The sequence below is a fragment of the Schistocerca americana genome, chromosome 9 (genome assembly GCF_021461395.2).
Source record: "Schistocerca americana isolate TAMUIC-IGC-003095 chromosome 9, iqSchAmer2.1, whole genome shotgun sequence".
Lineage (NCBI taxonomy): Eukaryota > Metazoa > Arthropoda > Insecta > Orthoptera > Acrididae > Schistocerca > Schistocerca americana.
This window is the reverse complement of record NC_060127.1, coordinates 119,417,810-119,433,206: the sequence shown is the minus strand read 5'-3', so window position 1 is coordinate 119,433,206 and position 15,397 is coordinate 119,417,810. Positions and strand designations below refer to the sequence as shown.

Below are 15,397 nucleotides of genomic sequence, written 5' to 3'. Positions count from 1 at the left end.
TAAGGTCATGGAACAACATAAAAGTAATAACAGATAAAAATAAAATGTTTATGAACCCAAAAAAAGTCAACCCATAAGTTTACTTAAACATAATCAACAATACAACAAGAATCAGCTTACTTTTTTCAATGAACTCCTTGACAGAATAGAAGGAGTGACTCATGAGGAAACTCTTCAGTTTCAGTTTGAAAGCACGTGGATTACTGCTAAGATTTTTGAATTCTAGTGATAGCTTATTGAAAATGGATGCAGCGGTATACCACACACCTTTCTGCACAAGAGTTAAGGAAATCTGATCCAAATGCTCTCCCTTGCCTGTATCACAGAGGAGTATTTCAGACATGAATCTCAGAAAGGCATTTGCCAAGAGAGTTATATGATTCTCTGTAGAAACTTAAATGTTTATTTAATTCACCAGCATTGCTCAAACAATGATTGATAAATACTGTACATATATCTGATTTATCAGTAACAGAAATATGTTTACTAAGAACTTACTTTATATTGTTGACCTTGTGCTGCTGACCAGCCACTTCCTTTACAACTGACCATATGTGAACAAGAGATACAATCTCGGACACTGTGGCAGCACGTTCCAAACATACACAAAGTAATATGCACCACTGGATGGTAGCAAATAAGGTTCTGTTATGCTGAACCCACCATAGGTTGTGGCTGAATAGCTTCGTTGGTAAGAACATTTCCCACAAACAGCAAAGTTGTGGGTTTGAGTCTCACCCCACAACACATTTTGAGTGTGTGAGGAAGTTTAAGAACAGTACACACATCCTTGCACACTGAGAGATTCATTTGAGGCTCTGTTATTTGATTTATAGAATTCCAGTAAACAAGCTTCTAGAGAATTACCAAATGTGGTCACTTGGACCTTTGGAGGAGACTAGTGACCTTACTATCTTTCTTTTGCCTAACATTTAAGCTCTCTTTTACAGGGTCCACGTTTTTTAGATTTGGCAAATTTCATTATATTATTTAACTTTGTGGCAGGATGGCCTTTCTGGCGCCAAAATCATCATGGTAACGTGAGGGAGGGAAGTTTGTGTGTCTAGTCTGTCTGTTAATCATATAAACTTTGTTCTGTGTGTCATTGTATTTCAAATGTTTGCATACCATATGCTCTGAGGTGGAATTTGGGGGCCAGCCTGGCATTTGCCTAAAAGAGTGTGGAAAATTGCTTAAAAGTTGCACTCCTGCTGGCTGGTATATCAGTCCACAGTTGTGGATCTGCAGCCAAAGTTTGATGCGGGTGCAGCTCACCTTCCTGTCACACAAGGCGGCGTGCTGTATGATACACAGTACAAGTAGGCTTGGCCTGAATGTCTACATAAACTAAATATTCCACAGCCTTTGTTACATTTTGATTTACTTAAACAGATTTGCGATTTTGGATTACAGCCATCATTAGATCTTAAAAAGAGCAGCGACACACTGTTGTAAACGAAGGCATGCATATTGTCCACTGTTGCTCTTTTTTATGACTGTAAACATGATTTTGATAATATCTTTAAATAAATCAAAATTAGATCAAGAAAGTGAATTCTTCAATTTATTTGACCAAGAACTGTTGGTAGAGATCTGAAGCAAACATGATGTATGGTTTTTCTGACATTAATCATGAATTTGCAACAATTAAAAGCAAGCATCACAGTTGAAAGATACCTTATATGTGAACAGTATAAACTGTAAGAAGCATGGAACTGCAAATTGCACTGGATAATCCTTTGACAGAATTCTGGGTTCAAAATCATTTGGTCTCATTGCTTCCACAAACTGGAGGATAATTGCTGCCCTCCTACTGTATCAGACATGATCCAGGATTTGGTTCTGTAGGGGAGGTTGGGTCCCATTTTCAGTGTGGCACAGTTGCCTAAGATCTTAAAAATAATAGCATTAAAATATATAAAGTGATGAGCCTAGATAACTGCATGCATTAATATGCTGCACACACTAGTATGCCACTTCTTCTGGAAATCTGGGAGGTGCACTGGCCCTGGATCAAATCCACCCGTCACATTAATGATAAGAACCAGTGTGCTAGCCAGCCTGGATGTGGTTTTAGGCAGTTTTCATCATCCAGTTGGGTGAATACCCCTCAGTGAATACCACCTCCATTACACAATTTGCAAACATTTTGAAAACAGTCTCAAACTTCCACATGGGATAACATTAGAATCAGATAAATGTGGTACACACATTCCATCCCAGGGAGGAAGGGGTGGCAACAGGAAGTACATCCGGCCACCCTCCACCACTAATATGCCAAATCCAGAATAACGTGCCTACCCCATGTTGATTTATCATATGTGCAGGAAAAAGAAAAAGAAGATTAAAATATCTAAAATACTTACATATAATAATAAAATGTTTGTTTACAATAAAATATATAAATTTTTTTAATATAACAATAAAATTTTGTTTACATCAGTGCTTGGTACATCATTTTAGAATAACATCTAAAAAACTAGAGCTCAGAGAAATATAGCATTTAAAAAACAGTCATCCAAAAATTTGACAAGTACTTGTATCTTGCAGTTAGTTTAAGAACTATAGTAACAACAACCTCTCACAACACTGGCAACACCAAAATTTATACACTATAAAGATGAAATGTGCATTCACTGTTATCAGTTTTTAACTTAGCACTATGATTACAAAAACAAGTCCAAGCACTATGCCTGTGTGAATGCGTAAAAGAGGGACATACTTTTTTTGTCTGCTTACATTTGGGAAGACAGTTTTTCTGGCTGTGTTTAATTTTTTCTTCATGGAGGATCCTCCCTTTCTGTCTTTCCATACTCAACTGCATCTTTGCTGGTTCTACCTCTATACTCACAAACTGTGTCAGATTTATTGTTGACCACAGGTATACAGTTGGCCTATGAATTTGTGCATCTACCTGCTTGAAATGGTACATTCACATGGACAGGCCTTTGTGCAAGTTAACTGATAAGTGTTAAATGATGCTTGTAATTTTTAGAATTGCTTGCCATTTCAGAAGTACTTTACTTGAAAGTTACTGGTGGAATATGATGAAAATTGATAGTATATGAAAATATAAGCAAACACTTCTACTAAGATTTTTTGGCTGGGGTTGGGGCAGGTGAGGGTGTGTGTGTGTGGGGGGGGGGGGGGGGGGGGGTTAGAGAAGGGCAGTGCCCCTCTCTCCTTTGGGTCTGCGCTTGAACAGTTCTCTGAAGTTTGCCTTCACAGGCGAGTTCACAGGTACTTGCTATTGGTGAAACTTCTCTCAAATGATCCAACACCTCCTCCTAACATTCTACTGTTCAAACAGTTCTTTGTTGAAAACCTTGTTTGGCTCTCTGTGGCTTTAACAGCCAAACTTTCCTTGACTTTCTGTCCTTAATAATGAACATTTCTCTGTACATTCATTCTGATTTCCTGGCTCTTTTTTCCCCACACATCCAAACTGTTGACAATTGGTCAGTTTTCGGTGGTAGTGATAACAGTCTGTTATTCAGTATCCTATTGAAGCCTTTAGTTCTCCTTTTCACCTTACAACAAAAAGTTTGCCCTTTCTGCCTCTGTCACCTCTTACTTTTCTCCTAGTAGTAGGAGTGGAAGTTTTATTCTTCCATGGACCACTCTTACAACGTACTAGCCGTGTTATGTTATTACAGTTTAAGGACAAAAAAACATAGTTCATATATAAGGCATTTACATACTAACAGGTCCACTTTAATGAGGACCAGTTGTTCTTGCTATGTGCTGAAAATCACAAAATGAAAAAAATAAATGGAGCCATCTGATATGTTTTTTTTTTTAAATAATTCATTTATGTTTAGTGCATTTGATGTTTTAATCTGGAAATAAATAAGTGTAGATTAAACATCTTTGAAGTTTGTATTTAAAATTAAGATGTAAGTTAATTTTTGTTTACATAAATGGTTTAAACAAAACAAGTTCTTAAGAAAAATTACTTTAATAAAACTGATCACTGTTTGCAGAATGCATGTATGGAGCAAAGAACGCAAGGAATGCTTGATGACTTTGAACGTCACTGAAATGCTTGCTTCCTTGGAACTCAGCGAGTACTCAGGTATGACATATATGTTTGAGAGAGAGAGAGAGAGAGAGAGAGAGAGAGAGAGAGAGAGAGAGAGAGAGAGAGAGAGTGAGAGAGAGACAAACGAACAGAGAGGATGGGAGGGAATTTATGTATGGTTTGTCCTATCTATTTGCAGAATGGTAAAAGGTTAAATAAATTGATAAATAAAATCAGTGGCCTGAGTGAATGGACATAATTGAATTCTTTAAAATTCTAATCTTTTCTGTCCTATTCTTATTTTAAGCAATGTGTATTTTCATTTTACCATTGGATTATGGTTTCATGTTTAGCAGAAACTCTGTGCATGGTAAGTGGGTGGTGTTGACAGCCAGTCCAGCAGTGGCTTGTGGTGAAGGTGGTTTCAGTTGAAGAGCAGACACTGGCCCCGATGTCTGGCTAGTGGTATGAGGCAATGACAGTTACTAAGCCATCGGTGAACAGTAGGGACTCAGTATGACCCTTCAGTCTGTTGATGCTAGAAGCAGGACCATATTGCAATTAGTCTTGTTGAACAGGATGTTGATTGCTGCACTGGCAACTGGTGACTGAGTTTTTAGAACAATGGGTATTCTGCTCTACAGCACACTGCAATGCACGCCTGGCTAACTGGCATTTTCCTACAGGGAGCGTTCATCTCAGAAAGGGACGAAATATTTACAGAAATGTGTTAGGGTAGGTAATAGATACTAAATGTATTATCTCCATCACCTGATAGATAACATAAGTTATTCTCTGAGGCTATTCATGTGTGATATAAATTTTAACTATTAACAACCTGTCAGAAAATACTGGAAGACCTCAAGATGATATACAATTTGTGTAAAGATTGACAGCTGATCTTTTGCCATAATTGTGTGTAACATAATTCATACAATTAAGCAAAATGATGTGATGTTGTTCAATTATGTCATCACAAATCAATCACTGAAATGATCTAAAACCATCAAATATTTAGGAGTAACCATCTGGAGAGATTTAAGGTGGAATGACTGCATATATTTACTTGAAATAATCCTCGCGAAGTGGAATTTATTCCTTAATCAGGTCATTTAGAAATCCTTCACCTGATCACTTCTTGAATGTTGCTCATTAACCTGGGAGTCTAAGCTAGCTGGATTAGTGGGAGAGGTAGAGAAGACCTGCATGATTAATCAATTGTTTTGTTAAGTCAGTGTGTGAGCATCACAATAATGTTCAACCATCTTTATTGGAAATGCTACAAGAAAGGTTTTGAGCAACACTTAAATTTTTACTTTTAAATTCCAATAGGCATGCTTTCCAAGTTAGACAAGAAATACATTGCTTCCTTTAGCATACACATTGCAAAATGACTGTGACAGTATATCAGAAGACTTTGGTCTTGTAAAGAAGTATAATGACAGTTGTTCTTCACTTGCCACATCCTCAACGACCATAGATACGATCCATCACACAATACACTGGACTTACAGAGTACTTATATATTTACAGCTATATTATTAGAAACAGAGTACTTCAGTGACTTTGATGAGCTTTGGTGAAGGAACTGTGAGAAGAGATTTGAGTCATATTGTAACTTCAGATCAAAATTCTGTCATCAGATGCTTTACTGTATGGATTAACATGCAGAGTATCTTGTTACAGTATCTGTATCTATTTAGGAGAAAACTTTTTAATTTTGTACTGCTGGTGAGTAGGCCGCAGACTAGATTGCCTCTGTACAAATGCAGCTGTGTTCAGATATGGTATGGCTTCAGGTCACAACTCGTATTTAGAGAACTCTGATGACGCAATAGTGTGTTACAGAATCCTGCATCCTCATGTATTACCTCTCATGCAAGTGTATCGTAGTGGCATTTTTCAATTGGATAATGTTCATCCAGATGACACGTCTCTGTGTGAGTCTGTTTAATGTCGAGCTACTCGTGTGGCCAGAAAGACCCCACATCTGTCCCCTGCGGAACACGCCTGTGACCAGCTCGGATGTCAACTCCGTTCCAGTGGTAGTATACCGAGGACTAGTTACAGTGGTTACGGGTGAGCTTGCCTCAGAAGAGCATTCAGATATAAAATACAGACAGGATGATAGCTAATGCTGCCAGCTGAAATAGGATTTTCCACCTCGAATACCCATTTGCGAGCTGCCGGGCGTCTGTGGGCAGTGGTGGGCAAGCACATGATGTGGGCGGTCAGGCAGCAGGTCTGTATCATACCAGACTGTAACGCCCTGGCCTTGTGCCCATGGGCATGGCTGGTTGAGTGATGTACCTATGAGCACAGTGTGTGCAATACAGCTACCTGGCAGGTAGCCTACACTAGCCCCACCTGTGCGCAAGCGGGCTGACGGGTGCCCCCAGCACCGATGCCACACTGGACAGTGTTGGAACAGCCTAAGCTAGAGTTTGTCATCAAAACTTGAATCTGTGATGACTCTCATAGCATACCAGGCAATATGGCAACTCATGATTCAGCATCACAGCAGCCCAACTGATTTTAAAATGATTTAGCTAAACTGTCATCAGTGATTTACTTATTATGTTAATCAAAACCTTGTGTCAACAAAGAAACAGCATCTGTCTACAAACTGTGCTCTCTTCTGCTCTCCTCTAACATTCAGAAATATCCTACGGGGTGGGACAAGTCTTCTCATGCGAAAACAATGTTTGTGTTGGGTAGGAGATCGGCAGGGGGAACAGGGGGTTACAAGCAGAGGCTCATGCTACTGTTCAAAGAACTAAAAATACTAATTGTAGCCTCCCTCTATATTAAAGCCTGTCTCCTCTTGATGAAAAAGCAGCCAGAGACTCTAACTTGTAGAAGTGCTGTCCACAATTATTAAATGAGGAACAGAAATTATTTATGTTTGAAATACATTACATATGTAAGTGCCAAAATAATTTTGAATAAACTGGGACAACACTGCATAATAAATTCCCCCCGACAGTGAGAGACCTGGGATACAATTGCTTTGAAGGTTATCTACAGAACCTACTAATTGACAGATATGTTTATGAGGTAGAAGAATTGTGTAATAACATGTCATGCAAACTGTATACCTTCATAAGTGCTGTTATCAAAACCTATAACATGTACACATTTAGGAATGGAACCATCACCAGTATGTGAACGGTGTTTATCCAATATTAAAATTGAACTTCCGCCAATTTAGCAGATTGTGGGAATGTTGATATCTCAGAGAACACTGCTCTACAACTGTGTAAGGAGTAATGCAACTTCTCAGAAAGCAAAATAACTGCTGGTCTGCATTTCTGTATCCTCCATACTTACTGTTGTGTTATTATCAATCATGTTCTTTTTCCACACATCTACTGATCGTGCTATTGTGAAAAATCACTGTTGACTACATGTTAGAATATACTTAATAAAAATAATGGAAATTCCTGAATGTAGAAATAAGTAAAATAAGGGAAAGGCAACCACATACCTATAGAGCATTAGTGTGTGGCGCACAGGAACACATAATGGAAAACACTTAACACTAACTTTCAAGCTCTTGCTCTTTTTCTAATCAGATTGTGCGCACATGCTTGCCGCCCCCCCCCTCCCCCCCCCCCCACACAAATGAAGCGATTATCTTCTGCTTTTATCTTATTGGTCCCTGTGGGAGTATATACTGTGGACTGATAGATTCCAGTCTGGAAACTGATTCTTGGAATTTTCTACACAGGTTTTCATGAGATTTTTTTTAAAATTTACATTTCTTCGATTGTTTGGCAGTTAATGTTTTGTGGTGTTTCTGTTATATTCTTTCTTGAGTGAAATGTCCTTGTGACTATTTACGCTAACATTCTTCGTTGCCTTCTGCTGGTCCAACCTGGTATGGATCTGATGCACATAAGTAACTTTCCAGTGAAGGTTGTTGAAGTAATTTATGAGCATTCTCTTTTAAATATGAAAAACAGATTCCTAGTATAGGCTACTACCAATTAATCTAAGCCTGTTCCACCACAATCTTCCACTACACATCCCCAAGCACAATTACTTCCATGTATTTCTATGACAGTACTAATCCCAGTTGTGATTGATTAACTGCAGTAGTTTACAGTTAACTTAATGTCTGAAAAATATTTAAAATTGCTACTCAAGTTAAGTGATTGGAATCAGTTGGATTGAAAATTTTGTGTTCATTTTTACAGAGAAACTTTCAAAGGAGGACCAGAAGGTGTTTGTTGGTGTTGTAATAGCGGGCATCACTGTAGTTATACTGGGTGCTATACTCACTGTCATCTGCATTTTTTATGGCTGCTGTCTTTATGAATGGTGAGTAAGCTGTATCATGGATCAATATATGCTATAAATTTTTTGTACAGTCATGTGAATAACTGGGCAGGTGGCTTTTAGTAGGCACTCATCCTAGTTGGTCCATTTTACAGAAATAAATTGCTCTTGGTGAGGCTCACTATAGACAGGGAGTAAGTCAGACGTATCCAATAGAATTTAGGTACTAAGAAGTTAGGAGAGTCAAACACATTGGAGAAATCTGACCTACATTGCTTGAGAAAACATTTGTATGCACCCATACCAAAATTACCATTGTCCACAGTATCATGGCTAGGGTCATGAGTGCCCCTGGAATTATTTTGCCTCTCCCCCAAGACTTTATTTCTATTAAGAAAAACAACAAATAACTCTGAAAGTAACCGCCCCCCCCCTCCATCCCCCAGCGACAAGAGGGTCACACCCCTGGCAATCACACGCCTGGCTAGCCCTAGCTACAAAACTGGTTGTACTCTTCAATTAATACTCCACTTTTCTTGTGAAAGAGGAGGATTCCTTTATACTATTTTGAAAATGTATCTTGTTTACTTGGAATTAGTAGTTAGTAGAAAATGAGAACAAAATTACAGAACTATACTGTGCCTTCTTTTAAACCCATTAAAATATGAGTGGCAAGTTTTGATATTATTCCAACATAGAAATAAACAGCCAACCACTTGTGCATAAACATTGACCTACATTTCGACATCTACTAGGGGTGTCTTCATCAGAATAAATGTTGCTAAATCGTAAAATTACATTGCTAAAAAGCAGTAGTCAGAATTTGCAGCAGCTCTGCTCCTGTCAAAAGTAAAATAGCCTTTGCCACGTGTGCCCAGCTGGAAACGACGTCAGACTTTTGACATTATCAGACTTTTGACAGGGGCACAGTTGCTCCAGATCCTGACTATCGCTTTTTAGCAATGTAATTTTACAATTTAGCGTCATTTATCAACTGCTTTGTGTTATTCATAATTGCGTATCAATTTAAGAAATGTCGCCATTTTACTAATGACAGCACCATCAACACTTCAGAAAAAAATATGATTAGAAGACCCACACCCCTCATCAAACTCCCTTTTAAATTTGTATCTTTGAAATGGTCATGTTTCAAGATATGCTGCTAAATCAGTTTACAAAAATCGTTGAAAACATTTGTATTCACTGAATAATGTAACTTTCACAAAATGTGAAGTAATGTTGCTACTCATTTGCCACAAGACATAGTAAGCTATGAAGAAATTCCACTGAAGGAAACTATACCTTGAAATTTCAAACTATGGCAGACATTTCTGTTCCCTATTTTATGCTGGCTTGAAATAACTGAACAGTTACGAGATTCAGGACTGACATCATGGTTAGTTCTGTTGCTATTTTCTTTAAATTCAACCAGGAAAAGAGAGCTACTGCAATAGGCCACAGTCAGTTTCTTGCACCATTGTCAAAACAGATTAAGGGTAATATTCCCAGCAACACTGATACGTATAACATGTTAAAAATACAGCGAAATAAAAGAAAGAAAATCAGAAATACAGTTGAAGTACTACAGGTGGGGCTTGGGGTTGCGGTAACATGTTGTGCACACATTGTTAACTGTTTATTTGAAATGAATAAATTTTGTTTCAGTGTTGACAAATGGCAGATACTGGAAACTGGTGAAATGCCGAAACAATCGAAGTGTGGTCCTTCTTGTCCAGAATTTGTAAAATCCACAGCGCCAAAATCTGGCTTCACGTGACACATACAAAAAATAAAAGAAGAAACAACGATCCTCTCGCATTGGTATTGGAGGCTGCTCTGTGAAAATATTTTTCTGTAAAGATGTCAAGGAACGATGTTTTATATTGCCCTTTTCACGGTATAAACTGAAAAAAATAACAGGGTGGCATGTTGTGCGAGCCTCAGAACTGTCTGCGGACTCGGTGGTTTAATATTTCCGTAATTCTAAAAAAAGAAATAATAATCACAGTGCAGTGAACCATCAGATTTTTTTTATTATTTGCCTTAGCCATCTGTGTGAACTTCTGTCCAAGAGAAACTCTCCTCGAATCGCCGGTTTGCAACGAGTTGAGAGCAATTGAACGAATCTTGCGTCGATACTGAAATCGCGCCTTGCAATCAAAAAAACAGTGAACGAGCGACCACCAAAGCTGTCATGGCTGACACGAGAGGTCAGGTGTTGTAGGGAGGAGGGGTCGGTGCGATTAATACGAGAAAACCATTTGAAACTCGCATGTTCAGTGCGTTTACAACGTTCGGTCCGTCGTACAATGTTGATGAGAATGCCTGCCCCCCGTGCGGGAACTGTGAGTGATCGCTTCTTCTCGTCTGATTGCGTTTAGCAGAAACGTTCGCTATATCGACGAATGTTTTGCAGCGACTATGAAGTTTACGATTTTCAGTGTCCTCTTACACATACTGGTGAGTGCTAATCAGCAAGACGATGGCCATCAACAGGACAGAAAGGCAGGGTGAGTATCTCGTTCACAGTGCTTTTAGTTTTGCACGATCTTCTGTCACGTTCGATTGTGAGCTAGGCAAATGCTGTCATTGTAGACATGGGTAATGACATTATTCGGCGTTCATATTAATTTGTTGTCCGAGTTGCCTCTCAGCGTGCTGTACATTTATGTAGCGATTTTCTGTTTCTGTGTGTAATCAATTCTGTTGTAAAAATAGTAAAGGAAAAAGAATAAGCAAGACTGTAAATAAAACAATTTTGGAATAAATATACATTTAATTTACATGTTCATGGTAGTATTTACAGATATATTTTACATGACTTCGATAACTGCACGAAATAAATCCATTTTGTGTTTTAAGCTGACAAATAAACAGACATAACCTTATAATTCTGTTTCTATTAACCTGGCATAATCCCTTGATCACCAAAGAAAATTTTGAATGGTAAACCATTGGTACACTCTTCTGAAACCCCTGTAATGAACTGACATTTCACTGTAAATAATCTTTGTTCTGTTATCATAAAACTACAGCTCTTTGGATACAAATATATAATCGTTAGTAGAGAACTTTTGAAATACTGTCAGCATCAAATACTTAGAGCTAGCTACAAAGGATGTGATATATTCATGAATGAGGGCAGGATTGTTGAGTATTATATTCAGGTAAACACTTCACACTCAGTAAAAATAGCAAACTGTTTTTGAGAGTGTGCACTTGTAATAATAGTAATAAAAATATAACAAGACACACAAGTTATAATACAATTAAAGATTGCATTGTATAATACAAAGAACAGCTGGAAAATAATGTGATATTTTGTAACAGAATATGAAATTTCTTTTTATATTGAAATGTTGATGGTGCCTTTTCCACACACCTCAAGGAGAACAGGCACAACTAGAGCTACTGACAGTAACACTTATGAACAATGTACAACTTGCATTTGCAGCACTTCATAGACAGTCAGAAGAAATAAATACATATGTCCTTAAAAGGTAGTGCACCTATACCTAGCACAGCTGCTGTCATGGTATTCAGTCATTAATGTCTGTCTGTCCAGATATGCAAGTAAATAAATACATGATGTGCCAATAGATCACAAAGCTTGGTAATAAAAAAAATCCATATATTTAATAAATGTTCGGAATTGTAACTATTTGTATTATGTCTATGATGCAAGCTGGTTAGAGGAAACACAATGGGTGATAGAATCACTGATTTCATACAAATAAGGTTTAAAGCAACTGCATTCAAGGTATTTTATTTCCATATAAACATGAACATTGTCTTTACTCTGACAACACAGCTCCTTCATGATGTAACTATCCTTATACAGATTCTCATCGTCTGCCCTGAATATGATTGCCCATTAATAAATGGCTCAATCAGTTTAATGGATAATCCTTTAGACACTAAAAAATGGAAAATAATGAAAGAAATTTGTTGCAGCAAGATAATTAATTGGCTGGCCCCTCTTCCAAACAAACATGCTACATATGTTATGAGTGTACTTTAAAAAAAAACTTGCAGCTATATGATACTCCAAGACCACTTTTTTGTGTAGTCTTTTAAGAACAACAATCGACTTGTACTTGCAGGTAAGAGGAGTATAGTAATGAAAGTTTTATGGTGAGTGAAAAATTCTAGTCACTTAGTATGTATGAGTGAGAATAATATTTTAGATCTGACTGTGGCAAGTTTCTCTAGCATGTACAGGTAAATGTAAAAATTCGTCTGTATGTTTAGTCTTGTTTCCAGGAGGAGTGACAAGGTAATGTGACATATTTCTATGACACTGCTTCACAACTGATTGATTATATGTACTTCAATTCTTAACAGACAGCGAAACAATCTGAATACTTGGTTCCTCGTTTTTCAGAGCACATATCGGTATTTGGATCACTGTTTTGTGTTTAGATTACTGTGGGTCCCTTTCTACATCAGCTTGTCAACATGTTTGTTTAAAACTATATTAAAAGTGATAGTGTGGCTGTAGTTAGTAAATAACACCAGATTCTTACAGTAAAAAGTGTTGGTTTTTAAGTAGAAATGTGGATGATTCTTGCACCTTCCTACCCCATTAAACTGTCATTGTGGATGTATGAACTTAGCGTATAGATTTTCAGACTGACTCTGCTTGTACAAAGAGGACAGCGAACTGCTGATCTCACAAAATACAACACTTAATCTGCAACTAACTTGTGCAACTTGCTAGTCAGTTATGGGTGTTTGTTGTACAAAACTTTGTAGCAGCTTGTAGTACAAGTTACATTTCTGAAGATACTAGTAAGGTAAGGATAGTTTGAATATGAAATGATGGCAGGTGATGATGGAAACAAGCATTATAGTACAAACTATTCAAAGTCCAGAACATGGAGAGTAAATTTTGAGGTTATTTCCAAGAGAACCTGTGAACAACCTTTCCTCTTCAGGAACTGTGTTACTGTTCTGCTAAACTGTATTACAATTCCACCAAACCACTTGTTGCAGTGGAAATATTTGTGATGAGTTGAGGTCAGTGTGTACTCTATCACAGATAACTTTTTGTTAAGAAATGTGTATCTGTGTGAAGATGAAGCTGTGCTATAAATGCTCGGGTTACATGCATTTGTTGAGTGTGTTGCATTTCCAGGAAAGAAAAATGCCTTTATTCTAAAATCACTGCCAATGAAGCAAAATTTATTGGAGTGAAATGTGCACCATGGGGAGTTGACAGAAGAGACTGGAGGCATTGGAATGCGGTACCATAGAAGTACATTAAAAATGGCATGGACAGGTAAAGAACAAAATGTGGAAGTGCAAAAAGGAATAATTTAGCAAAACGTTTTGTGGGGAAATCTGTTTCGGGATATGGTAATAACTAACACGTATTAGAAAGGACAGTGGAAGAGGAAGGGGGGGGGGGACAAAAGGGGGGTGGAGATTGTTGGGGTAGACGAATATTATAACGCAGTATGTGAAATGTACTGTCAAGGCCGTTATGTGTACAAATAGGCATGTAGGGGTGACAATATACAAGGCTAGATTAAGGCTGGAATGAAATCATTTACTGATACAGAGAAAAGCGCGTAGATGACGTAAGAAAGAATGGGGAAGCAGTATCACATAGAGAAATATGATTGTTACTCATCCTTGTCTCCAGGTGGGGGTTCCAAAGTTCTATTACTTCAGTGCTTGGCTCGTCATGGCGAACATTGAATTCGTCTCCTCATTGGCGTATAACAATAGCACTACGACATTAGTGTGTGCATTTGTAGATTGATAGTCGCTATGTTAATTATTTCGTTTATCTCATAATGCAGATGTTAATGTCACGTTTCGAGGATTTTTGTATGCGTATTTTAAGATGAAATATATGTTTGTTAACTCGTCAACTTATCTTTACTATTTAGCAAAGCGATGACAACAGCTAGCCGGGATCGTGGTAGCAGTATGGTTGATTGTAGCAGTATTCGCATCGTCTATCCCTGTGTTCCCGGCTTTCAGCATTCAGAAGTGTGCCATTAACGTCGGCCCGTGTTACATCTTCGACAAAACTCTTATGAAAGCTAAGTCGACGGTTCATTTGTAAAATCTATTGTAAAAGTAACTGACACATTCAGAGACATTATAAAACATCTTTTATGAAAGATCTTTGACTAAGTTCTTTTGCAGTGATTGGGTGGTAATCTCTCGCCCGACCTGACCTCTGCCTTGGTCGTGCACTTTTTTTTCTTTCTCCCTTCTACCGCGTGTATCGCGAAGCGCTATTCATGTAGATTTTTCATATTTGCTCACTTGACGAAACAGCGCAGCCAGCATAAGCGCCGCAGTCGCTCCAGTTCGAATTCTAGTCTTCATTAATTTCCGATAGCGTTAGAGTACACTGTTTACTGATCGTACTGTTGAACAGCGAGAAACGTCGTTTTTTTGGGCCATGCGAAAGTTTTGCTGCCGCCAAGGAGGTACCGTTTGGGATGTGCTGTTATTGATTGGTCTGTAGCAGCGCGCTTGAAGGTCCGTAGTTAGAGATGTTTATAATTGACTACTTTCGCCGTATTGATCCTCGGAGTACTTGCCGCACGGTCGGATGAGCTTTCTGTAAGACATGTTTTACGTTTTCTTAAGCCAGATGCCTGGGGACCTATAAAGGCATAAACTGAAGGAATGCAGAAGTCGTTAGCCAGGGGTGTTGGATAAATTAAACGCCAGACTTTCTGGATTTTTGATACCATTCCTCATAAGCGGCTTCTAATCGAATTGAACGCCTAGGGAATGTTTTCTCAGCTATACGATTAGAGTCGTGATTCGCCATCAGGAAAGGGGCAATGTATAGTAATTGATGGGACCTTACCTAGTGAGACCTAGGTTATTTACGGTATTCCCTAAGGAAGTGTGATAGGACCTTTGTTCTTGACCAATATACATGATTTTGGAGACATGAGCATCCCTCTTAGGTTGTTTTTAGTAGATGAGTCTGTCGTTTACCGTGCATTGAAGTCAACAGAAGTTCAAAAGAATTACAAAATAATTTTGACGCGGACCTGAATGGGGCGAAAAGTGGATTTTTGATAACAGAAGTGTGATGCCCTCTACATGAATACTAAGGGA

General features: G+C 38.1%; 1 protein-coding gene across 3 annotated transcripts in view; it reads left to right on the top strand.

Annotated features, from left to right (window-relative positions):
• The window catches only part of LOC124551221, a 97,142-nt gene extending 86,057 nt beyond the window's left edge, over positions 1 to 11,085 (top strand). For all 3 annotated transcript variants that reach the window (XM_047126213.1, XM_047126212.1, XM_047126214.1), the window contains 3 exons: positions 3,984 to 4,075; positions 8,221 to 8,344; positions 9,968 to 11,085. In XM_047126213.1, the coding sequence (XP_046982169.1) occupies positions 3,984 to 4,075; positions 8,221 to 8,344; positions 9,968 to 10,079 (328 nt within the window). In that variant the 3' untranslated portion in view covers positions 10,080 to 11,085. The remainder of the gene's footprint in view (positions 1 to 3,983; positions 4,076 to 8,220; positions 8,345 to 9,967) is intronic.
• Positions 11,086 to 15,397: the final 4,312 nt, after the last annotated feature.